The sequence below is a fragment of the Leuciscus leuciscus genome, assembly GCF_965113295.1.
Source record: "Leuciscus leuciscus genome assembly, chromosome: 4".
In the NCBI taxonomy this organism is placed as follows: domain Eukaryota; kingdom Metazoa; phylum Chordata; class Actinopteri; order Cypriniformes; family Leuciscidae; genus Leuciscus; species Leuciscus leuciscus.
In genome coordinates, this window is record NC_138728.1 from 46,483,561 (window position 1) to 46,510,991 (window position 27,431).

Sequence of the window (27,431 nt, forward strand, 5' to 3'; positions counted from 1 at the left end):
TCTGGGCCGATGTGTGGGCGACATGCTGGGAGCTTATCCTTTAATAGCGACGTCTCACACTCACCTCGTGAATATTAAAATAGTAATGAAAGCACTCGCGCTACTCATATACGTTTTGAGAGAGAGAGAGAGAGAGAGAGAGAGAGACGATCTCGATATTGATTCAAACACCCACACGATCTTATTCCTAAATGACAAAAACTTCACACTGGAACATTCAAATCTGTTTGCGCTATCGCTGAGAGAGCAGTTGTCAATATGAAACAGCTTTACTTTCACAATCTTTTCAACAACACAGTATCGGTATTTCGGTGTTACAAATATTCAAATGATCACAGAAGTACTGAAATAAAAGTTTATAGTTCGAGAATAAACACTGAGGTCTACGGTAGAAACCAAAACAGAGTAAATCACCTTTTGAAAGTCGCTTCAAATAACGAAAATTCGCTTCAGAATTTACTAAATGTATATAATGAGCGAGTACATCATGAATGCCTTTTTTCAAACTGTGTTTTTGTCTTATCCTGAATCACTACGGTAAGCCTGTAATAAGCGTTTATACTCGGACTACTTTACACCGGCACCGCTGCGGAGTAGCACAGTGCCTGAGTGACTCACCCGCGTCATAGAAATAAACATAGAGAAGTAGTCCGGCTACAGTTCTGTTTATTGAACTGCTAGAGCGCTGATTCATCCAGTAATGAAGTGAAGTCTTTATGAATCAATCATTCAAATCGAAATATTATGTTTCACCGGTCTGGATCTTACATGTGTGTTCAAGCATATTCTATCCCTTCTGAGAGGGCATTCTCCACTGCTGGAGATACAATAAGCTATAGGAGAGGTCCCAAATTATCCTAGAGAATGCAGAAATATTTATTTTCCTTCAGAAAAATGTATTATTTTTGCTAATAATATGTTGAATTTGTTGACATTACCAGTCTGTTAAACTCATTTGACAAGTATAAGAAATAAACACAAAAAGGATTGTGCATGTTCCCCTTACTACTATTTTTTATTTTTTATTAGTTGTTTTAATAATTTGTATTGAATAGGAACCGGAACCGGAATCGTTTGGCGGAACCGGAATCGGAACTGGAACCGGAAAATGTCTTACGATTCCCAACGCTAGTTATAGTGCATGCAGTTTCATCCGAGAGCGCTGTTGAAGATTTTTTTGCCATTTGCAATGCACTGCACACATTTCTGAGAAAGCCCACTGTAGCTGCACAGTATAAGGGAGAGAAGCTTAAAAGGCTGCAGGATCAACGATGGACTGGACAGCTTGAGACGGTGTCTGTGGAGCTGAAATCGCACGACACCCTTGTGGATTTTCTGAATGGAATCGCAACCACAAGAAAAGGTGTTGACATGAAAGTTGAAGCTGTTGGACTTCACAAGGCCATCACAGAACCGACTTTCAAATGTCTTGCCTGTGTGATGTACAAAGTTTTGTGCCTGATGGATCCACCGAATAGGATGCTGCAAGCTGAACAGACGGATCTGATGACGGCAATTCGGCTCATTGGCAGAGCTTCTTCTTGCATTGAAAGTCTACGATCAGATGCAGATGCAGAGCAGAGAGACACAAGAAAAATAGCGAATTTGCGTATTCATGTTGAGAGAGTTATCGGTTTAGTCAGAAGAAAATATCAGATTCTGCAAAGCAGGGCTATGCCCATAGAGCACATGGCAACAAAACAAGGTGAGGCACTAGCATTGATTGACAAGATTGGGGTTATTTGCTGTCTTGCCTAATCTTTCAAAGTCTATTGTCCCACTGGAGTAAGGAGGAGGGAGGGATAGGGATAATAATCAGTCAGTCCAGTACCTGAGCCCTCACACATGTAGTGTCCAATACCTGACCCCTGCTTCTTGGCTCTGATGATGATAAGTAAGAGGACAGGGAGTAGTAGTACCTGAGCCCCGACACGTATCAGTCTGTTAATATGTTTTCAACAAGTGTAATACTTTTATTCACTAGTCCAATGTACTGGCTATATGTATTATATGTAATGAAATGGATTCTAATCTGTTATTGCACACCATGTTCTTGTTATTATAACAATTGTTGAAAAATCTAATCTTGTAAATAAACCACCATGTATAATTCTGTCTTCTCAATGGCATTTAATCTTTTCATTTAAATTATACAACAGCCAGAACTCACAAAGACCACACTCTTATATATATATATATATATATATATATATATATATATATATATATATATATATATATATATATATATATATATACATACACAGTACTGTGCAAAAATCATAGACCACCACCAGCTTTGTTCTTTAAAAAAAAAAAAAAAAAAAAAAAATCTGTACAAAATGACTTCTTTAGACAAACATCAGTAAGAAGAAATTGTCAAAGATGAAACTCTGCGAAGCTTATCACATTACTTCTCATCAGAAGTTTTCTTGGGCTTTCTAGTCCTTTTCCATTCCATTTAAGTTTATGAAAGCCAGGTTCCTTTTATTGCTCAAGTGTAAAGGAGGTCACACTAAATTCTTGCCACATATGGTCATTATACCACTGCTACAACATCAAATGGTGGCCTGACACTTTTGTACAATATTATGTATATAAAGCAAACTCTTTCTAGGCATTCACAGTACATTATAGACATTTAGACATTTGGTGATAGATAATGATAACATTCATAAATTAAATATTTATGAAGTGATGGATAATTTGTGAATGTGTGGTGTAATGTAAAATAACACACTTTAAAACAATAGTTTTTTGTGACTTCTAAATGCATACAGAGCACACGCAGGGATATTCAAGACAGGTCATGTAGAGGTCAGTTCCTACACACCTGTTTGTAATTTTCAAGTAGTCAGTTATTAATTGGTTTAAATTGATTCAGGTGTGTATAATTAGGGTAGGAAAAACTCTTCAGGACAATGGGCCTCCATGATCTAAGGGCGTTTTTCCACTGGGTTCGTTTGCTGCGGTCCGAACCCGAGTGCGCTAGTTCCCGGCGCCCCCTGCAGTGTTGGTCTGGTTTCACACTCAATTAGTTGTATCGAACCCAGGTGCGTTTGCAGTGATCTTACGTCATCGCAAATGCCAGAGCCGCCTTAACCTAATGTTAGGCCCCGGGGCTGAGAGGTTTTGTAGGCCCCCCATCCCCTCGATTTATAGAGTCTCATTTTAAAAAAGTGTAAAAGCCTTTCTAGGTAATCTACATCACAAAATGCATTAGTTTCTTTCGAGACCTACAACAGTGAGTTTTTTAATATTGTTTTTAATTGTAATATTGTTATTAACATATCACTGAGCACATAAACACAAGACACTTTATTTAACAACCACACACAGCAACTAAATTTCAACTTTATGCAAATGAGAAGCGATTTTCGCGAGCGACAACCAATAGGAAAGAAGCCTTTCAGTGGAGCTCAGCTCCCGTCACCGTCTCGAGTGCAGTGCAGGCAAGACAGAGGAGTTCAAGGGCGATTTCACTGTTTTATATGATTTGACTGTAACTAACCACAAACATGGATATAATAAAATAATGCATGGAAAAGAAACTGTCGACAGTCTCAGTGAGTTTAATTCTTACATTTATAGTTCGAGTGTTGTAGTTTTATGATGCAGTTCATTTTACAGTTTCCCCTGCATTATGTTGACTATTAGGAACAAGACAATTTATTATTTGTCAAATTCGGATGACGTTTTAGTACAGTATGAGTGAGTTTAATTTGTAGATTGATCGATCGTTAATCTAGTAAATGATTTAATCCCTGAACACTGCTGTGTGGTAATATAAAAACACTCTCCCAACAGCATACTGTTTCTTTTGAGCCTAATTCCTAGTCAAATTAAAATTATATATTTGTATAATATCACTTGTGATGGTGTTTTGTATAGATGTGGCCGCCTCATTCGCGCGTTTGCATTGACATGAAATCACTCGCGCGGCGCGCCAGACGCTCTATTCGCGTTTGGTGTGAACGCACCATAACAATAACATTAGAGCGACAGCACTACCAACGCCCAAAAGCGACTAGCGACATACAGCGACAAAATCTGACAAGTTAAAAAAAAAAAATATGACCTTTTCAGCTCATCATGAAGGCAAGGCAAGGCAAGGCAAGAACTTGGGAGGCCCCTGGGCTTCAGCCCAGGTAAGCCCGTGCATTAATGCGGCCTTGGCAAACGCACACGGAAAACGCATGAAGAATACAACTCGTGTGAGGAAACAATGATATTCGACAGTGATACGCATGCGCGGGATACTATACTTCCTGAACAAGCGCGCACCCGAGTCCGTGTTGCTTGCACATTAACGCGAACCGCACCACGGTTCGGGAGCAACCGAGCTCAGACCACCTCCTCCAGGTAGTCTCGGGTTCGGTACTCTAGTGCGCACCCGGGTCCGATGACAGCGTTCACATTAGCGATTTTTCATGTGAACCGCGCCCCGGTCCGCACTAAACTGCCAGTGTGAAAGCGCCCTTAGTTGCACTTGAGACTGTTTACACAAACTACCTTAGTAGGTACCTAAAGGGTTAATGAACCCAAGCATATAATTCAGTCATGATTTACTTACCTTCATGTTGTTTGATCCCTGTTTTTTTGTTTTCCTGAACACAAATGGTGATTTTTGGTCAGGTTTTTACAGTTGGTTTAATACAATATCAGTCAATGGACTTTCAGAAGCTTCAAAAGCATCATCAAATAATGGCAGGAAGCTTCTGAAAGTTGGCCTCCATTGACTGATATTGTATGAACAGAAACCAGCAGAACAAACTTGACAAAAATCCCCTTTTGTATTTAAATTTTAAAAAAGGATCTAACAGCATGAAAGCATTAAATATGGCTGAATTTATTTGTTGAGGTGAGCTAACCCTTTAACCCACCAAATAGAAATTGTAGTAAATGTATGCATTTTGTATTATAGTAATACCTTGGACAAATAAGCAGCTTTGAGCGTTTATGCCCAAGACCATTTCAGAAAAGGCTTTTCAAAATCAGTTACATTTAGCAGATGCTTTTATCCAAAGTGACTTACATTTACATTTAGTCATTTAGCAGACGCCTTTGTCCAAAGCGACTTACAAATTAGGACAAAATTCAGCGAGTCATCATAAAGAGGCAAAAGCAACAACAACGCAAGAAGTGCTCAAAATACGAAGTTCAGGTATTATTCAGAGTAGCATAAGCCTGATAAGTGATGTTTCAAAGGGAAAGGAAATTATATATATATATTTTTTTTTTTTCTATAAGGTTAAGTGCTCACGGAAGAGATTGGTTTTCAGCTGTCTTTTGAATGTTGTCAGGGATTCTGCATTCCGGATGAGGGTGGGGAGAGCGTTCCACCAGCATGGAACTGTGAATGAGAATGTTCTGGAAAGTGATTTTGTGGCTTTCTGTGATGGAACCACGAGACGTCGCTCGTTGACCGATCGTAGGTGTCTGGTAGGGATGTAGACTCGTAGGAGTGAGTGAAAGTAGGAGGGAGCTGAGCCTGTGATAGTTCTGTAAGCAAGCGTCAGTGCCTTGAACTTGATGCGAGCAGCGAGAGGTAGCCAGTGCAGAGAGATGAACAGAGGAGTGACGTGGGCCCTCTTGGGCTCGTTGAAGACAAGACGAGCTGCAGCATTCTGGATCATCTGTAGGGGTTTGGTTGCACATGCTGGAAGTCCAGCCAGAAGAGCATTGCAGTAGTCAAGCCTAGAGATGACCAGGGCCTGGACGATAAGTTGTGTTGCATGCTCAGTTAGGAAAGGCCTGATTTTCCTGATGTTGTGCAGTGCAAACCTGCATGATCGAGCTGTCTTTGAAATGTGATCTGTGAAGGTCAGCCGGTCATCAAACGTTACTCCAAGATTTCTGACCGATCTTGATGGGGTGATTAATGATGACTCTAGCTGGATGGTGAAGTCGTGATGTAGAGACGGATTGGCAGGGAGGACGAGAAGCTCAGTTTTTGCCAGGTTGAGCTGCAGGTGATGTTCCTTCATCCATGTGGAGATGTCCGCCAGACAGCTTGAGACCCGTGCAGCTACTGTGGGATCATCTGGTTGAAAGGAGAGGAAGAGCTGCGTGTCATCAGCATAGCAGTGGTAGGAAAAACCGTGTGCCTGTATGATGTGTCCCAGTGATGTGGTGTAGATGGAGAAGAGGAGGGGACCAAGAACTGAACCCTGGTTCTGTGGTCAGCTGATGTGGTCAGCTGATGTGCTCTGGATACCTCACCTCTCCATGCAACCTTGAAGGACCTACCTGTGAGATAGGACTCAAACCAGTGGAGTGAAGTTCCTGTGATGCCCAGTGATGAGAGGGTGGACATAAGGATCTGATGATTCACCGTGTCGAAGGCAGCAGACAGATCCAGGAGAATGAGGACTGAAGATTTGGAAGCAGCTTTTGCGATCCGTAGGGCTTCTGTGACTGACAGTAATGCAGTCTCAGTTGAATGTCCTTTCTTGAAGCCAGATTGGTTGACATCCAGCTGGTTGTTTAGAGACAAGAAGGATGTTAGTTGGTTGAAGACAGCTCTTTCAAGTGTCTTCGCAATGAATGGTAGGAGAGAGATAGGTCTGTAATTCTCTACAAATGATGTGTTTAGCGTGGGTTTTTTGAGCAGTGGAGTAACCCGAGCCTGCTTGAATGCTGTAGGGAAGGTGCCAGTATGGAGGGATGAGTTGATGATGTGTGTGAGTGATGGTAGAAGTGTGGGAGAGATGGCTTGTAGAAGGTGTGAGGGGATGGGGTCAAGCGGGCAGGTGGTAGGGTGACTGGAGAGGAGAAGTGTAGATACTTCTTCCTCGGTTGGACTTAATGCATTTATTACAGGGACAATGACCCTGGATCAACCTGGAGTAAAGAGCCTTGCTGATCGACCAGCAATCGTCTGCTTACCAGTTCAGTGATTTAGCCCACTACACCATAAAGGTAATAAAGCTGTAACAAAAATTTGCATGTAATTGTAAACCTAACATTTGGCAAGAAACGGAATGCTGACAACATGAATTGTAAAACATTTTAATATTTTTAAATGTTTTAATGTTTTAAAGGTAGTCGTTCTCATGGAGAGCAGGCAAGCGGACGTTTGGAGCAGACACAGCGGCAGCCAGATTGTCCCGCACATGTTCTCCCACTCTTGCTTCAAGGTTGTGGGGATCAGGGAGGCCGTCATCAAGGTCTTCCTCATCCTCTGGCTCAATGATGTCCCCATTGCATAGAGCGAGATTTGAAGCACAGCACGCAACAACCTCAGGCACGAAGGCAGGGCTCACCTCCAAGGCCTTGAAGAAAATACAGCGCCAGCGTGTCTTCAGCATCCCAAAAGCTCTCTCCACGATGTTGCGGGCACGGGAGTGCTTGGGGTTAAAGCAAGCCTCACAGGGTTCTGTACAGGCTCTCTGTACGGGGTGATGAGGCAGATGCTGCACTCAGGCAAGGATAGCCTCCATCCCCGAGGATGCACTTGCCTGCAGGAGGATAAAGGCTGCCAGCATATACAGGGCTGTTCCTCAGCACTCTGGCATCGTGCACAGACCCAGGATATCCCACAAAGACATCAAGGAATGTCCCCCGGTGATCAGTGATGGCCTGGACCTGGATGGAGTGAAATAGCTTCCTGTTGAAGTAACAGTGGGAGTTATTTGCTGGAGGTTTGATACGGATATGACAGCCGTCTATTGCACCAACTGCTCTACTGAGAGCTGATGACCCAGACAGCTGTGCAAATCCTGCTCCCACTGCCTCCAGGTCATCTCCGGTCGGAAAGCACATCACCCTCCTCCAAATTCCCATGATGGCCTTGCTCACTCCGTGCACCATGTCATGCACAGAGGTCTTTGGGATATCGAAGGTCTGCGACTCCACCCTGTCGGATGCTGCATGGGCCAGCCAGTAGAGGAACACAAGCACCTCGATGTCCCTTTCCCATCCGTGGTCAGATCCCAGTCTGACTGCAGCAATTAGGGACATGATGGACGACAGAGACAGGTGAAAGTGGGCACGGTGGTCAGCCGCTTCATCAAAATAAAGCCGCAGAATGGGAACAGCTCTGTTGAGATGGCGGTAGGATGTGCGGTTCACAGCCTGTAAATACATGATAGTTTTTTAGAACAATAAGTTTAAAAAAAGCGATGTTTCATGTGGTATTGACTTGTATGTATTTATTTATTGTGATGATTTCTTTTATTCATTCATTTACTTGTTTTTATTCATGTTTCATATTGTTGTCAGTAAATAAATATACTAATTTCATTAATTCATGCATTAATCATTGCTTGAATGAAAATGTATGTATTCACATCAGCTGCATTTGTCTAGTGTGTATTCATGCATAGCTATGTCATATGGCAATACAACAGTTTGCTTATTTAACCAAAATATATCATTTTCATTAAGAAAATGTTAAGTGTTGCTCAGCATTTGTCATTATTATTGTGCATAAGTGTTGGGGTGGACTAGTAATGCAATTCATTCTGGGGTAATCTTAATTTTTAAGTAGTAATACTTAACCCTCTGGGGTCTGAGGGGTTTGCCCTGACATTTGTGCTTTTTTCAGTTGCTTATAAACATATTAATGGCAAAGGTATAATTACACTCTATTTAGCACAAACAGGGCTACCATAATATGTGAGCAACATGCATGTACATGTTTGTATTTTTGAGAGAATAATGTTTATGCATGGTTATTGAAAAAACTAAAAACTAAAGTTTCTGAAATAAGGCCACAAAACACATACTAAATATGTGACAATAAGACTTTTGACTAATGGATGTCGTTGCCTAAAGTTTTTTCTTCAAAATGATGTGAAAATCATCCTGCCCTTATCATTCACATAACACAATACATTGATTTAAATCTTGTAAAACACTTTTTGTTTGTAAAGGCAATATGCGCAAGGGGCGTCAACGATTCAACAGCATCATGCATATTCAGTGATTCACACCTGAGGAGACAATGGGGCCCGCATACTTAATGAGCCATTCATTCAGATGTGTCACCTATAGCCACAAGAAAGAATGCAAGAGCAATATATATATATATATATATATATATATATATATATATATATATATATATATATATTCTACCAAATTGGTTCACAGTTGGAAGCATGTCAATTTTTTTTTTTTTTTTTTTTTTTTTACAAATTTTGCTTGCAAATTGTATAATATCCAAGGAAAACATGTCTAGTAATTGTGCAGTTAATTCTCATACTGTATTTTCAGTTTTGGAATATGTATCCTCTCCCCAAATTTGTCAATAATAAAACACAATAAAAATTATTTAAAGAAAAGGCTTATATTTACCTTTTAAAATTTGTTTTATTAAAAAGGTTACAATTACAACAACAATTGAAGTGTAATCTTTCTTTGTAAAAACTAAAGTATACATTTTATCATACATATTTCAAAGTTAAGGATTCATTACTTCGAATATAGCCTACATTGACAAAACATACTATATTTAACATATTAGCAAAAATTGGCAAACAAAAGCTTATTTGAGGTGGCAGATATTTTACAGTAAAAATGTGTAATCTATCCAAAACTAATCAACGAAATGTTGTCTTTCATTTGTCTGTAACATAGGTCTTTCGTTTTGTATTAATTGTATCTTAATTTTAATAGTTGTTTCATCAACTTATGATATTTGAGTGTTCTTCAAGCAATGCCAGGTATTTTTATAATAATAGATTATATTTATAATGTAATGCTAATCGATATAGACTTTATCATCGTGCATACTATAAATAATATATTTTCTTTCTGATTTTTTTTTTTATCTGAAGCCAAATTAGATCACAGAAGATTATTTAAAACAATTGACTTGCGTTATAAAATAAGTAAAACATAGTTTTAATCTCATAAATGGTCGTGTATTGATGGTGTGCTAAGCTAACATGCTAGCTAGCTCAGGTGCACCTGTCACCTAGAAGTTATTCTTTTATGGGTTTTTTTTCTAAATAGTAATGCTTTTCTGAAATGTTTTAGTGCATTTGATACAGTTTCAAATATAAGTGAGAACTTTGATAAAATAAATTAGGGATTGAAACCCTATGAATAGCCAGTCGTTAGTAACTATAATGCAGACAAAAGATATGCATATTTAGATCCATAACCAGGCTGGAGAGGTGTGTGAATGTGTACTGGGGAGACTGAGACTGAATGGGGCTCGTTTGCACCACAAAACAATAGAGACAATAGACTGAATAGATGACTTAGATGATGACTAAACATCAGTAGCATTTTTAGAGTCTAATCAAAATAAAGTAATTTGACATGATCTTGAAAAACATTTAACCAAATACAGAGTTTTAGACTTATCATTTTCAGATTTTAAATATAACATGGTCACACATATGGCTTTAGCTGCAGTGCATTTCTAGATTGCTCCAGGGCCCACTTCAATTTTATTTTCATGAATATGTTTAATAAAAATAAATTTCTAATAACTTTACAAAACTTTGAAGCTATTTAAAAAATGTTTTTTTCATTATGACAATAATTAATTCTACATTTACAATAAACTACCAGGTGTCAGCTTTCAAATGAGATCATACTTGTGCTTTTAGTGCAAAGGGTTCATGAACTGTATCTGTTTCAGTTTGGGTATGTCATTTCTGGGGATTTTTCAAAAGTGGCGTTGCAGCTTAACAGGTTAAAGCATTTCAGGGGGCGTTTACCTTATTTTGCATAGATCACCTCAGCACATTATCTTATGAATAGCGCGCTCTGCGAGTGGGTGTGAACTCATTTCAGGGGGCGTTTACCTTATTTTGCATAGATCACCTCAGCACATTATCTTATGAATAACGCGCTCTGCGAGTGGGTGTGAACTCATTTCAGGGGGCGTTTACCTTATTTTGCATAGATCACCTCAGCACATTATCTTATGAATTGCGCGCTCTGCAAGAGGGCGTGAACTCATTACAGCTAATTAGATGAGACGGGAGAAACTGTACTTCTCTTTAGTTTCATACAGATTACATTGCAGGAGAATATTTGTTTTGAATGTGAACTGTTTTATTTAAAAGTAGAAATTTAAAGCTTTCTTTAGACGCATGTTTCATGGTTGTGTGATAAGTATTCGCTGAGTTGCAGTTCATTTTACAGACTTGTTTCAGAAAGATTTTTGCGGAGACAGAGTGAGCTGAAAGCGCACCCTGTTTATTTTATTTATTTAAAAATAAAAACAAGGTTTTGATGTTAATGTGAGTGTACACAAAAAAAAGAAGACCCTCTATAGTTTATAATCATGCATTTATTTTATTTATATGACCATAAATGACGGATTTTTTTAAGTTTATGTTGCTGCTATGTGAAAAAAATCCAGCAAAACGCGTCGGCGCGTTTCTCGACCTCAGAGGGTTAAATACCGAAAGTGGCTCTCGGTTGTATGGCACAGTAACCGTAAAAATGTGCAATCAGCAGTTTTTAAACATTTCCGAAAACCAATGAAGCTAACTGACCAGCTGGATAAAATTGAGGAAGACAATACAGATGTGGTATCAGATCATGATTTTCTGTGCAATGACATCACCTGAAGAAGTTGTAGACCCTGAGGATGACAGCAATAGTGGACCAGAGAATGCAGGACAAAATGAAAAGAGCCAATGGAGACAAGCAACACCAGGCAAAAAGAAATTCAAAATTCACCTATGTAGTAAAGACTGGAAAAAAAATAGCACCTAAAGGAGGACAACTAAAACTCAGAACACCTTGGACTCAAATAGTTTACAAAGAGTTCAGAAAAAAAAAATCCATCATGTCCAATTGCATTTAAGAAATGGAATTTCCAATTTCTACTATCGAAAACGGAGTTCCACTTCAAATGAAGAGCTCATGGCTGGGAACATTTCAAAATGCCTCACAAGAAATGTTCTCAAAACCATATCCTCTGAGTTCAAAAGGAGTCAGCGGTTTCATGATAATGTCATGGAACTGATGATAACTCAAAAAATACTCAGAGAGTGTGACACAGGATTTTTCAACAGCCCTGGGTATATACAGCATTTGCAAGTTGACCCTTTTGCAGTGCAAATGTACACAGAACAGGGAATGGGAATCTTTGTGTCCCACCCCCGGAAAAACCATAACACATCCCTCTATCTTGATGCAACTGGAGGAATAGTGAGCAAGATACCCAATCAAGATAAGAGAGTACTCTACTACACTCTTGTTCTCCCAGGAGATGGTTTAAACAAACCTCCACTTCCAGTTTCTGAGCTGTTGACAAATGAACACAATGTGCCAAATATTTCAAGTTGGCTTCTGAAATTTGTGCACAGTGTCTGCAAGTTGACTTCTGTCAAAATACATCACATCGAGACAGATTTATTTGGGCATTGATCCAAAGTGTGCTGTTATCATTCAACAAAGAAAATGTTGACACTTACTTACACAGGGCACACAAAATCTGTCATTACAAACTCCAGAAGAAGGACCTAATGAGATTCACAGTGGACCTAATGAGACACAGTGCACCAAAAAACATATATGTGCTGCACACATGGTAAAAACCATCTCAAATGCAGTCAGCAAAGTGACAAAAGACAAAGGTTTGCACAATTTTGCTGTGTTCTGCTTTGCACTTTTGCAAAATAGCACCAGTCTTGAGCAAGCTAAAGCAATCTTTCTGCAGATGTGCTTTGTCATTTTGGCTGAAAAAAACACACCAACTGTAGAAGTGGGAGTTGAAAAACAATCGCTTTGGATGTTGAGGATGACATTTCCCTCAAGGCATGCATCCCTGCTGAAGAAGACATTCCAATGTCAAAAAACACAATAATTGGATGCTCCCAGTTTATCTCTGAGTTTGGTAAAGTAAGGGAAGAGGCTATGAAGCTAATGGAGAAAGACACACTTAGCAGTGTGGAAGACAACATGTACAAGTGTGAAGGGATTGTCACTCTCCTGAAAGGGCACTACTTGGGCCTCTTCCCACTATGGAGTGGCATTTTCCTTGGAAATACATTTTACTAATACACAGATAGGCACATACAGGCAGAAGGATAAAACACACCAACACAACGTTACCTAGACGATGACTATGACTATGACTAACCATAGATGAGAACGGACAAGGACTAACTGAACTGAGTTTTTTTATTTTATTTATGACCCTTCGGGTGGCCATGGCGGAGACGACCCTTCGGGCGGAAAAATTTCCGCCAAAAAAATACACCGGTTCGGGAACGGACACCGGCTCAGGCACGGACACCGGCTCAGGAACGGACACCGGCTCAGGAACGGACACCGGCTCAGGAACGAACACCGTGGCGGCGGCCATCTCTGCTGAGGGCTCAGGCGACGTGGCGGCGGCCATCTTTGCTGAGGGCTCAGGGTCAGGCGTGGCGGCGGCCATCTTTGCTGAGGGCTCAGGCGACGTGGCAGCGGCCATCTTTGGTGAGGGCTCAGGTTCTGGGATGGGGACTGGCTCAGGGCTGGGAAGAACCAGTGGCGGAAAAGTCTCTGGGCTGGACGGGACCAGCGGCGAAGGAGACTCTGGGCTGGACGGGACCAGCGGCGAAGGAAGCTCTGGGCTGGACGGGACCAGCAGCGAAGGGAGCTCTGGGCTGGACAGGACCAGCGGCAAAGGGGGGGCTCGGCGGGCATGACCTGAACAGTCTTTGGCTTGGCGGGCATGACGTGAACAGTCTCTGGATCGGCGGGCATGACGTGATGCGCAGGCTCGGCAGGACTGACGTGAAGTGCAGGCTCAGCAAACATTACGTGAAGATTCTCAGGATCTATATTAAAGTAAATTAAGTATAGTTCTTCAGGCTCGGCAGATATGAGGTGAACATCAGACTGTGGAATGGCGTACTGGGGGATGAAGCTCTCCAGACAAATGGAGAGTGCCTCTCTCCAGTCCAGACCAGAGAGATCAGGAAGCTCCCTCGGATCGACATGTTTTGCCCCCATCCGGTAACACGCCTTGATTATTTCATCAGTCAGGTTGCAGGTCTCGGCAATTTGAAAAAACGTAAATGTAAAATCAAACAGATCGCGGCTACCCTGAGCCACCGCCGCAATCTGTCCAGCAAGCTCCCAACTCATACTTTCTTGGTCCGTTCTTCTGTCAGGGTGTGGTGTAGGTTGAAGAAGGCGAAGAGGCCAATGGCTCCAATACATACATTTTACTAATACTCAGATAGGCACATACAGGCAGAAGGATAAAACACACCAACACAACGTTACCTAGACAATGACTCTGACTATGACTAACCATAGACGAGAACGGACAAGGACTAACTGAACTGAGGGAACTAAATACAGACACTGATGAACACTAATTACAGAAACACAGGTGGAACAGATAATTAACTAGACACAGGTTAATTAACTGAACTGATAATGATGGAAAGACAACTCCAATGAAAAACACAAACTAAGTTGTGGGGTTTTTGTTATGAAGGTATAGAAACATTTTTGACAAATTTATATACTTGTGTACACTGAAATGGTAAATTTACTATATGGTGTAATTACTTTTTCTGTTGTTACTTTCAGTTTGGCGAGGTAATTCTCTCTGTACCCAACCATTTTTCCATCGATGCAAGGCTGGAGGCAATAGCTGATATTAGGCAACAGATGGCAGCTGCTATTTTAGCTTCTTCAGGTATTAACAGTAACTTTAGTAACACTTTATAATAAGTGCATGCTATTAATCATTAATAAGCAGTTTATAAATACAGCTATAAATGATTTATTCTTGATTTTTTATCATATCTATAATGTGTTTAATAATTGTATTTTCATACTTTATTAATGATACATTTATCATGTCTAAATGAAAATTGTATTATTTTCAAACCAGTTATTTAAGAGTTGTCAGTGAATCATAACATCACTTATAAAGTGTCAGTAAATGATTAACAAACTATTTAAATGTACATTCATACATCTTATTATTCAGACATATAGTAATAGTTAATTGGTGTGTAAATAAATGCTTTATTAACATGTATTTCTACTGTAATTTATGGTTAAGTCAGGTAGTTATAAAGCATTTAGCAGAGGTCAGTTAACTATTTTTGTGAGCTCATCAAAAGGATGACAGTGATACACAACATAGATATATTTAACTGAGCCTTTAAATCTCCTTTATAGATGCTTTATAAGACATAAATAATCCTCACTTTAGATAAGCTCACAAAAATAGTGAACTGACAACTACTAAATGCTTTATAACCTGAACTAACCCTGAAATACGTGTTAATAAAGCATTTATTAGCACACTAAGTAACTATTACTATATGAATGTACATTTAAATAGTTTATCAATCATTTACTTACACTCTCTAAGTGATCTTATGAACCAATGTACTGTTATTATAAAGTGTTACCGTAATTGTAATTTAATTTTAAAGACAAACCAAATTCTTCAATATTGACTGCTGTTATAAAGTGAGTTTTAAAAGTGACCTTTGATTGTGTGATTGTGTGACAGAGCCTATTGAAAGTGTTTACCAGTTTTGTGGTTGCAAAGAGATCGCTGAGAATGCACTGTGGGTGAGTATTAAGTTATTTATATGTCTGTGTGGCATATATTTATATAAACACAACAACAACAACAACAAAATAAATAATGTGTAAAATATTTCATACATTTTCTTATTACAATGTTATTCAGATCCAGTGTGATAGCTGCTTGCTCTGGGCACATACAAAATGTACTAATCTGACCCTGAAGGAGGTGGAGTCAATAACCAAGGATAACAGTCCATGGCTATGCACATTTTGCGTTGTGTAAATACACACATGATTCACAGATCCTTTCACAAATCAGAATGGGAATTTTAAACACTCAGGGAAGGGTTAACTGACCAAAACTGAACTGTGAAACCTTTCACAAATCAGAATGGTTAATTTAAACACTCAGGGACGGGTTAATTGACCCAAACTGAACTGTGAAAGTTTTAACAAATCAAGCTCAATATAAAACAAGTGTTTTTGTAATCCAGCGGTCTGTGTGTTTATTAGAAATTGATGTTAAAGCAACAACATGTAGTTTTTCAACCTTAATAATATATTTCCAAGATCCTTGTGATGGTACATCGACTTACAATAGGTTGAATGGCACGTCTGCCATAGCCTGACGGGGTCTGTATCGCTTTTACTGGCACTAAGTAACTTCGGGCTGCGGGTAGTAACCAGAGCACAAAAAGAACTACAAAATTCGACTGCTTTACGGCATACGTCACTTCCCCCACCACTTCCTCAAATTCGGCCGTGAAAGGCCAACCAGCGTCTGTTTTCGTGCGTCTGTTTTCGTCATGGCCGAAGCAGCAGCGAAACGTAAGAAGTCCAAGGTTTTGTCCGAGGAGAGTCGGAAGAGGAAACGGGAGAATGATAAACTGAAAGGCAGGACGAGGATCAATATTGGTCGAGCGTTTGCTCGCTGGCGTGAGCTAAAGGAGGAGGAGGGCTGCCCGACCGATGCTGACTTGGCCGTCATTCTGTTGGACTAGTAAGTAAATTGCTTGCATACTATCTTTAGTTTTTCTAATCTGTTGTCTGCCTGGCTATGTTACGGAAACTATCTGGTCCTCCATTTATCTTCATGAATCAAGTAATGCGAGTAGATGAGCGAATTATCAATCTGGTAACGTTAGCTAGAAAACACTAACATGCTAGTTTTAGATGGGTAGAATGCTATCGCTATCATTCTCGTTCTGATTTGAGCATTGCAATCGATGACATGCAAATCGCAAATATTTGTGTTAAAATGTTTAGTCTACTAAACATGTAGAAAGTATGAAAGGAGCAAGATTAATAATATCATTGCCCAAATGAAAAAAACCTGCATGCTTCATATACAGCAACCCTAAATCTCTCTTTTTTTTTTTTAGCTACCAGACACGGCAAGTGACATCGACACCTAGTAAAGCCAGACATTCACAACTACCACAGCTGCTGGTGTCTACCGTTACTGAGGATAGTGATAAGTAACGTATTTGTTTTTCTGCACTGTTTAGCCAATTTTTTAGAGTGTTGTTCAAAATTCATTTTCTTTTGTTGTTTAGAGATGACATCCCAGTCAAAGGTGTACAACCGCTGGACACACAAGAAGTGGGTGTGCTAGAAGCCAGGTGGGTTTGCCTAATAGTGAGACAATGGTTTGTAGACTGTACTGGTGGCTTGTTGACTGCTTGTACTTTTATTTTTTTTTATTTTTTACTTGTTTATGTCTGTTCTACAATGGTTGTAGCATGCACTCCATGAGTATTGCAGAGGAGGAGCAGTTTGACTCTCCAGATGAAGAAGCAAGGAACGATTTGAGAAATAGCACGCAAGTCTTGCACATGAATTTTCTTATTTTTCTATTTTATTAGTATTTCATGAATATGTTCAAGTCTGACTATCTGTGCATATGTGCAGCATTGAAATGGATGAGCGGTGGACTAAACAAAGCTTCTGTGAAGATGGGGACAGTTCTGATGAAGATTATGTCCCTTTTCTTCAGATACGGTACGGTTGTGTAATTAAATTAGAGTTAGAATAGTATTTACAGTAACGGTAGTTATTAACTACTCCATGTTTGTTTTTGATCTGTTTGTCCATCTGCAGTCCTGGAGGTCAAGATGTCATTGAACAGCTGCACGAGATCAGCGTGGATGAAGCTGTGATTGATGTTGCGATGCCTACTTTCCCAGAAGATGATGTGAGCGATATTCCAGACTCATACAAGGTTGTTTGTGAAGATGACAGTTGGCAAGAATGCCAGTATCGTGTATCATGAAAATCTAAAGATGCTGGCCACCTACCTCCAATTGCCTATAGTGAAGTGCAGCAAATTCAACAAGGTTACAGGAAATGCATGCTCTGCTGGACCACCATTTCAGGTGAACTTGAAAACTAGGGGAACTGGAGTCATCTTGGAATGGGTAAGTCTTGTAATTTCTGGTGCTACACTATAATCTGTAATGAACATCCCCCAGCTCCATTAGTTATGTTAGACTACTGTGTAAAGTGTATCATGATTTTTCAAACTGCAATTAGCAAAAAAAAAAATGTTTGTCTTCATATGGCACATTTTTTACTTATGTCCCATTATCTGCACAATGGTGTTGGTAAATGTGGCTGAGACTATTTTTATGAAATGCTGCTTCAGAGAATTTGTCAGGTTAAACAACTTGTCATAGTTAGTATATCCAAGATTTGACATCATGCCTGTATTTATGATGTGCGCTCAATCTGGGATATTCTTTATTGATCTCCCTCCATTTCTACAGGTATGTCCCTTTGGACACACTTTGTGGTGGTGGAATTCGCAGCCCCTTTTGAAATACGGAATGCAGGGAGGTGATTTCATGCTGGCCATCGACATACTGGTCTCCGGGAATAATTACAGGAAGATTGCCTTTCTGTTTAAGTTCATGCAAATGGGGATGGTGAATGACTCAACTTTTTTCAAGATTCAAGACATGTACTGCATTGAACCAGTCGAACAGTTCTGGCAAAAGATAAGAGCCGATGTTCTAAATAGTTTGAAGGAAAAGGATGAAGTTGTTGTCCTAGGTGACTCTTTTATTCTATTGTTTTTTTTTTTTATTACAGCGACATGCCTCTGACTTGCTGTGAAAGTCAACAACACTTTTACCATTATAATTTTTTTTGGTTTTGTTTACTCCTTAGGTGATGGCAGAATGGATTCTCCAGGTATATATAGAGTGAGTGTGTGTGTGTGTGTGTGTGTGTGTGTGTGTGTGTGTGTGTGTGTGTGTGTGTGTGTGTGTGTGTGTGTGTGTGTGTGTGTGTGTGTGTGTGTGTGTGTGTGTGTGTGTGAGTGAGGTGGAGAGAGCACACTTGTGTGACATAGTTGGTTATGGTGCATATAGTTCACACCCTTACTAACTTTATCCTCATTCTACAGGCCACTGTGCACAATACTGCACATACACGACTATAGAGCAAGACACTCGCGACATTGTACATATTGTCTCTGTCGACAAGCGGGAGACAAACAGAATTTCGGTAATCATGGAAAAGGAGTGCTTCATTAGGACAATGGATGCACTTCTTCCAGAGATCAATGTGACTGAGGTGGTCACTGACGCACATCCTCAAATCTCAGCATTGCTCAGTAAGGACAATGTGTGTTTTTTCACAAAATGTGGTCTTCAAATTCATGTTTTTCATGTTGGTTTGTTTGATTGTAATGACTACTATTTCTTAGATCCTGAACGTGGCAAATACAAGTCACATGGTTTGAAGCATTCCCAAGATATTTGGCATGCAGCCAAGAATTTGGGGAAGAACACTGCATGAAAAGTGGGATTTTCGACAGTTACCGGCGCTGTAGATTGTCGTGGAAGTTCAGGTTTACGACTGCAAACGGCAATTTACAGGCAACACTGCAAACTGTCGGAAATTGTCGGAAATTGACGTGGGACTTGCTTGCCCCGTGACCCCCCTCCCTCTAATGCTTTAACATGTAAATGAGACTGCTGTGAGCTTTACAAATGCAAATGAGGGTAGCAGGGGGAGTTTTATCCCAGGTGACTAAAAGGTATTAACTTAATTCTAAAAAAAATACAATACAATACAATATTTATTTATAACGCACAATTAAAAACAGCCAAGGCTGACCAAAGTGCTGTACAGGGCAATAGATAAAATGCAGGGCAGAAACAGGACAATACAATTTTTTCAAAAAAGGCAATAGTTGTATCATAGTCAAGGGGTATTAAAAGCAAGAGAAAATAAATAAGTTTTCAAGGATGTTTTGAAGATGGAAATTGAGGGAGCTAGTCTGATATAGAGGGGTAGACTGTTCCAAAGTTTTGGGCCTGCAGTCGCAAAAGTGCAGTCGCCTCGTTTTTTAAGTCTGGATCTGGGCACGATGAGAAGACAGTGATCACTGGATCTCAAAGTACGAGATGGAGTGTACGGGCAGAGGAGATTGGTCAGATATTGGGGGGCCGGTTTGTTAAGAGCTTTATACACAAATAGTAAAATTTTAAAATCAATCCTGAATGTGACAGGTAGCCAGTGGAGTTTGAATAGCGCTACCACTTTTGGAGCAATGCACAACATGTTGCAGAAATTTTCACTGCCCTTTTTGTGATAGCAGTATTATTAAACAGACTTTAAAACTTTAAAAGGCTGTTGTTCATGAAGGAACATCTGGACTTACAGTGTACAGTGGCAATATATATTATTTTACATTTATCCATTTGTCAGGCGCTTTTATCCAAAGATAGATGGTTTTCTGCATGATTTAGACAAAATATTAAATTATCTTCATTAATGTCTAAAGGTTACACAAACAATCCACACTGAAACTTAAGCTAACAAAACACAAACAATTATATATTCCTGTATTTTCTGTATTGTTTCTCACAGTAAACTGCCATGAAGGCTAGAATCGCGAAACATTATTGGATAAATCTTCTAATTTACATTTCTCTGGGCCAATCGGAATCTTAGCACTTTTTCTCTTGGCCAATCGGAATCTTAGTACTTGCGTCATAATCTTGAAGCACACACAGCGTCAACAACAGCTGAGCTCGCCATTTGCCTGGCTACCGTGCGAGTGTAATGGAAACTCAGGCATGAATTTTACTGCATTGAACTTGTTTTAGCGCCTGCCAAAGTGAATTTTTGTCCCGCCAAAGTCTTATTTGATCGGTGAGTAATGTAGATGAACGTCTGCGTTTGTGACAGGGCGCATGTTTTAACTAAAAGAACGACCAGAGAGAGAGAGAGCCGGTGTAGCAGTCGATTCTGTTCCCTTCCGGAATTCCTGTTCCCTTTACGCAATCATACTACAAATCATGCGTAGTTGCCGCGTTACCATCAGGTTACCATACGTAACGTCAGAATTGATACGACAAGAAGCACAACTGGATGTACGGGAAGCCAAAAGGTTAAAAAAGTACTATTTTGCAATAAAAAAAAAGTTATTAAAGCGAGTTTTTCCTGCTCTGTCATTTCAATCTAGCTTATTTTTTTTTGTTATATTCAGATTTAAACCGTTATTAGCGATTTCAATGTAATGTTTATTAAGGCTTTGATTAGTAGCCTAATACTCGTCTAGCAGAAGACTATTTGAACCACAATTACTTCACAATTTATGTCACCATCATTTATGTCACATTTTATAAAATAAATAGGCTACTTGTTTTGAAAGATTGATTTTCGAGTAGGTTTAACCAAAGGGAAAATAAAGGGGAAAAAATAAACTCCAAAAACAATGGTTTCATATTTAGTTATTTATTACAAGAAGCACATTTGTGTTCATCTTCCGTGGATGGATTGCCAACACACTTTAAGTGGAACCATCGCCCACAGTCATCACAGGCAATCTATAAATAATAAAAAAAAATATATAAGATTAACAATTTTAAAAAAGGGGGGTTTAAAGCATTGGTCCATTCATGATTACTTTTGAGTATGCTACACCAACCAAAAATGCTTAACCATATTTACCCAAAGAACATCTGCACTGCAATCATCTGCACATCCAGTCAATGTTTCTGCCTCTCCTTCAGAGTCATCAAAAGTTTCTGCCTCTCCACAAAAGTGGCACAGGTCACTTAGGTCATCTATGAGGTACAGTACGACACTGATGAAAGTGATGCACATCAAAAACAAAAAGCACGTCAATAACATTCAGGAGTTTATAAAGCCATACCAGATTGGCGGAGCAGAGTTAAAGAAATCTCCATTCTGAATAGTGTTAAAGATTGTACATCACTGGAGAAGTTTATTGTGGTATTTTGCAGAATGTGTTCTGCAAACTGAGGAAGTAACAAGATATTAACTTAAGCATCATCCCATTTTAACGAACACTTATAAGTGGATGATATTATAAATATTATAATATCACACAAATAATACTCACAAATATTATAATATTTGCTACAATACTATAATCACACACCTTCAAAGCGAACACACCACATGATATGGCATCCCTCTGAAGTGGGTGAGGCAAGGTTTCACACACCCAGTTTGAAACCGAAATACCCTTTGCCATCATCAGGGCTCTACAAACAAGATAGTATTATTTCAAGCAGCCTACATATTACACAATAACACTACATATGGTGTATGAAAAATACCTTGTTGTCTCCAAACACTTTTTCTTCTTGATATCTGACTCTCCAATTGAGTCAAGCAGAATGGTTTTTTGTTGGGATGGGTATATAGCCTAAGTAACATGCAAAAAGACAACTTGATAGGGGTGTATAATTGCTAATCAGGATTAAGGGGAAAAGGGAAAACTTAAGTAAAAAACTGTTCAATACCACAAATACTTACAACTAGGAACCAGTGGTGGCCCTCATTTACAATACCCACTATGACCTCATAGTTTGCTGGGTCCAACTAAAAAAAAACTAAAAAAACATGTTTAAACTTTGCGACTGTACACAAAATGGGCATTAGAACAAGTAAAAAAATATATATAAAAAAAAAAATTTGCACTTTTGCAGGACACCTTGAGCCTTTCATGTTTTCCGTTCCACATATCGGTCATGGCAAATGTGTCCATGTGGAATGCCTTGCCTGGTGAAGTTAAATTGTGCTCCCTCACTTTTAGGGAGAGATATGCATTTATAACCTTGACAAACATGGAAAAACATTAATACAAAATATTAGCATAGCAGATGAAAGGCTTATCTGACAAAATCAATTAAATGTGTACCTCACTCTCCAACTCCCTTCCAGGGCCGATACGCAAGTCTTTATAAAATAATTTATAGGGTCCCACTCTGGACAGCAGTACATAGCTGTCGTTTCCAGCCCAGGCACTTTTGATATCTACAGAGGATAACCAAAAACAGCATTGCACTTACCACCTCAGAAATATATTAGAAATCAGACTAATATTGATCTATTATAAGATCTGACTGTGCATCAACACTTACAGCCATGCACTGCTTCTGTGGTGTCGGCTGGTACCTCTGCAATCATTGTAGGTGTGTGGGACACAGGAGAGGAAAGTGGCATTTTGGTTGAAAAGTTCAACGGAGACAGGGGAGAAGATCTTGTAGATTGAGATCTAGTAGACAAGTCAATTGGTGAGGATGGAGGTGATGGTGGGGGCTGGTGTTCATGTGACTTGGTGATGGTGAGGTCTACAGGTGTGAGTGAAGGGCATAACGTTTCATGATGTGCTCTTTTATGTTGTGGTTCTTGGGTGATTCTATGGGGTATCCGGGGTGTGTCTTCTTTGAAGGGTTTGAGGTGGTCAGTGTTGATTTTGGGGAATATCCTGCCATTTTCATCCCTTAAATCTGCGCTTTTGTCTTGCAAATAAACAACTTCATATGGTCCCAACCAGCTGCGCTCAAGCTTGCCCCCTTTCCTCTGTTGGGTCCGTATGTTTTGTCGTAAGACCTTCTGCCCTACAAAAAGTGGTGCCTGATTTGCCACCGCAGCCACCCTCTGTCTCCTGTCCTGTTTTCTTCTTACATTTTTTTTTTACAATGTTGTCCATTTTCTCCTTCAAAGAAATGGCCTTTGAAATGGTGTCCTCTGCGATCACAGATTCCACTGTGCTGTTGACCTTTTTTAGAAACATTGAAGATTGAAATGATTTCACTAAATTGATGCATGATATTTATATGGAACAATGTAAATGATCACATACCTCATATATCTCCGGCACCTCAAAAGGATATCGTGCCTCCATACCGAACATTAAAAAGAATGGTGAGAACCTAGTTGTCAGCTGTGTCTTGGTTCTAAGACCAAACATTACTGCATCTAGGTACTCATCCCATTTTTCTGGTCTTGTATCCACCAGTTTGCACAAGGCTCTGGAGTCATGACCAAAATGAGTTAAATTATGAGTAACCAGTTTTCAAAGACAAATATTTCCCTGAATATTGCATTCCCACAAGCAACCCATAAATGAAGGTTCACCTCTGAATGGTTCCATTTAATTTTTCCACAAGCCCGTTTGTTTGTGGATGGTACGGGGCACAGAGGCTTCTCTCCACATTGAGGAAGGTACAGAGCTCTTCATTGATCTGTTTCCAAAACATACATTAACATTAATCTACATAAACAAAAACATGTGTGAAACCATTAAAATATCATGCATATTGAATTTAGTTCATTTAACAAACTTCAAACCTGGTTTACAAACTCAGTCCCTTGGTCAGTTAGAATCCTCTTTGGTGCCCCAAACCTGTAGAAAAAATGTATAATGCAGCGCGAGACAACTGCTGCAGATTTATTTGGGATTGGATATGCCTCGGACCATTTAGTATAGTAGTCAACGAGGACACAAATGTACTCGTTTCCCTGGTTGGTTTTGGTGACTTTCCCCACCAAATCCATACCTAGCAGTTCCAGAGGCTTATCCACCTTAAAATTAAAATAAATACATTCAAATTATGTGCACTCATGAAATACCAGTCTCAAATCCCATGCACATCTGTGGACAAGCTTACACATATTGGGATGTACTTGGGCTCCTGTTTGATGGACAGTCTGCTATATTGGCACTGGGCACACTGCAAAACCTGATATTCAGAAATAAGCACATGAGAAATGCATTCCAAAACATAATGCATTCATATGTTTCACAACAAAGTTAGAAAGGAATAATTTAGGATTTACCCATTTATCAATGTCCACCCCCATTCCAGGCCAGTAGAACCTCGCTGAAATGGCAAGCTTGGTTTTTTCTGTTCCACAGTGTGCGCCATAGGGGCTGGCATGGAATTCTGTAAATATTTGGTTGGCCTCTTTTTGGCCAATGACCACTTTTTTCCTCGAACCCATACAATTTTTTGAGGAGATGTAGTAAAGTTGACCATCTATTGAAATAGCTTTATTGTTAGTAAAGTCTAAACAATAACCACGGAGGTTCTGAATGCCTAATGAAAGAAATAGGATATTTTAAACTAAAATTGCAGGATAGGTAATATTTTATGTTCTATTTGCAAAGAAGGCTATAGACCATGGACAAGTATGGGTTTTTTGTTTCTATCAAGTCTTGGTGTATTACTATACCTCACTCCTGTCTGTGGAGCTATGTTATCTTCACTTTCAAAAATAATTATAATTTAGAATAGATTACTTACCATGAATTTGGAAATTGGAGCAACGTCTGCGAATCACATATTTTTGGTCTTTTTTTATACCAAATGGATATGTGCCTTGAGTTTTATAGCTCATGATTTCTTCATACATTTTTGGATCCATTGTTGGAATGTGCCAGCAAGAATAGAAATTCAGGTGACAATGTTGTGTGGTCATCTCCCCATTTATAACACCATTGATTCATTTGATTAATTAAAGCTAATTAGTGCCCTCAGAAATGGTTAATTAATTAATTACTAGAATGTTATGTTGCACCCATGTATCTCGCATGTGAAAAATATTAAAGAAAAATAGCAATATGGTTTTATTCATATTTATTTATTTATTTTCATACAGGGGATATAAAGGTGTCACCTGAAAATGTGTTTACCTTTTGACAATAATATGATGAACTCTTTTTTTAAATGTGTATTTTGGTGACATTTAACATATTAATACATTTTGTATACTGTTTACAACGTTGTATTTCATAAACCTGTCATCTCTGACGTTTTGCAATCTTTATAAATAATACAGACATAATAATATAAAGACAATAATATGAGGCATTGAGTTTTTGTTTTGACAGAAATATTACTGGAGTGTGAGAACCATTTTATTATGCTGACAATTGAATGTTGCGCCAATGCGTTTGGCCTTTGCCGCTTTCCGTACTTCCAGTTGTGGTTTGATGCATCTTCTAGGCATGCGCAGACATGCCTCTTTGAGGGGGAACACAAATTCCTGTAGGGAACAGAATCGACTGCTACACCGGTCGCGCGCGCGCACTCTCTGTGTAAACAACTTCTCGTTAGCTTTTGGCGCTTTTTTTTTTTTTTAAGTTAGCTTGCTGCATGGTTCATGTTCAGTTTCCATGTTATTTTAGCTGTACACGAGAGAATATGTCAATTTGGGATACTAAACTGCACGTAAACCGATAGCAGCATGGCATAGAGTTCTGAGTCTGACTGGCTAACTTAGCTCTTTGCTAACTAAGTTAGCTTGTCCATATGGCAGCATGCTACGGGGTTCACAGATGATGCAAGGTGGGTTTAAAGGTGAATTGTCTAATTTATAAATGTGCGTCGTGAATGTGACACCTAACGTAACAACGTTACCAGGCAGAGGAGAAGGACGATGAGGTGATTAGATCTAACGTTAACTTAACGTTACGAGGAAGCACACACACACACACAAAAAAAAAAATCGGAGGGTTTTGTTAGATATGGTATTCTCATTTTCAGATATTTTATACATTTGAAATATAAAATCGGTTGATACAAATTGGGCCTGAAATTTTATACAAATGATTGATTTTATTTTTATTTTGCAGTATTATTGGATTCGGATGAGAATATCAGGGGTAATCGTTTTCTCTTAATTTATAATTGCAGTTTAAAAAATAAATTCTTTAACTTTATATATTTTATTTTACATTACCTCTGTATAAGCGTCAAGATATAACGTTACTCCCTTCAATAATGTACGAAGGAAGCTGCAGCCCATTGAGGACACCAGCATGTTGCACAATACTGGTGAGTACTGATGACAACTTAAACATAATATTGTGTTGTGTACAACATAAGTCACAGGCTTATTCATGTGTTTTATCTAATAAAGATTGTGCCATGGCTAGCCAAGTGGAGTGTCCTGGCAGTGAAATGTCCACTCCTGGTAAGTACTTTTCCCCCTGCACAAAACTAGTTTTTTACTGCTTGTGAATAATCTATTTTAAATATATACAGTGCTGGTCAGAGTTATTTAAGCCGCTTAATTAAGAGTGAGAACCTACTCATCTTGAATGGACAAAAAAAGCGAATGTTTTAGTTTCATCTTTCCATAGAACGTTTGTAAAAGTAACTGACACTACTGGACCTTCAAACGGGCAGCGCTCTATGGTCAGAGTCTGGTCGTCCCTCTGCCGTTTGAAGTTCCAGTAGTGTCAGTTACTTTTACAAACGTTCTATGGAAAGATGAAATTAAAACATTCGCTTTTTTTGGTCCATTCAAGATGAGTAGGTTCTTCTCACTCTTAAGCGTAGTAATGACTCCAGTATTTCATTATTAATTTAGTATAGGCAACATGACCGTACTTACTGGCTGACTCATGTGTTTCAGACTCTTAAGTCAAACTTTGAGTGTCTTGTGGAAGCCTTCTCTGACCCGGAGAAATGTGCAGCCAGATTTCAGCGCAAGGAAATTTCCAGTGAGTATTCACTTTATCTGTTGCCCCAACCTTTATTTCTTTTTTCAGTGGAAAATAAATTAAGTTTAAGGAAAACATTTCCATATTTTTAATGGCATATACTTTAATGGCAACCAACAATCCCAATGTTCAAAGAAGGTTCAAATGTCTGTAATGCCAGCAGACTAGCACAAGACAAACAATTGTT

At 39.2% G+C, this 27,431-nt stretch overlaps 1 protein-coding gene and 2 long non-coding RNA genes across 3 annotated transcripts in view; 1 reads left to right on the forward strand and 2 right to left on the reverse strand.

The window, feature by feature from the left end:
* The window catches only part of LOC309496565, a 381,708-nt gene that overhangs the window by 55,433 nt on the left and 298,844 nt on the right, over window positions 1–27,431 (reverse strand). The window lies entirely within an intron of this gene.
* Window positions 16,252–17,763, forward strand: LOC309497942 (uncharacterized protein). Its single transcript, XM_082168339.1, has 5 exons — window positions 16,252–16,465; window positions 16,848–16,943; window positions 17,022–17,087; window positions 17,207–17,466; window positions 17,566–17,763. Exons 1-4 carry the CDS (start codon window positions 16,272–16,274, stop codon window positions 17,328–17,330), a joined length of 480 nt encoding a protein of 159 aa, XP_082024465.1. The 5' UTR covers window positions 16,252–16,271; the 3' UTR covers window positions 17,331–17,466; window positions 17,566–17,763.
* LOC309496571 lies at window positions 21,212–21,789 on the reverse strand. Its single transcript, XR_014205167.1, has 3 exons — window positions 21,635–21,789; window positions 21,430–21,545; window positions 21,212–21,305 (listed from the first exon to the last, which is right to left on the reverse strand). It is a non-coding gene; the product is annotated as an uncharacterized lncRNA (long non-coding RNA).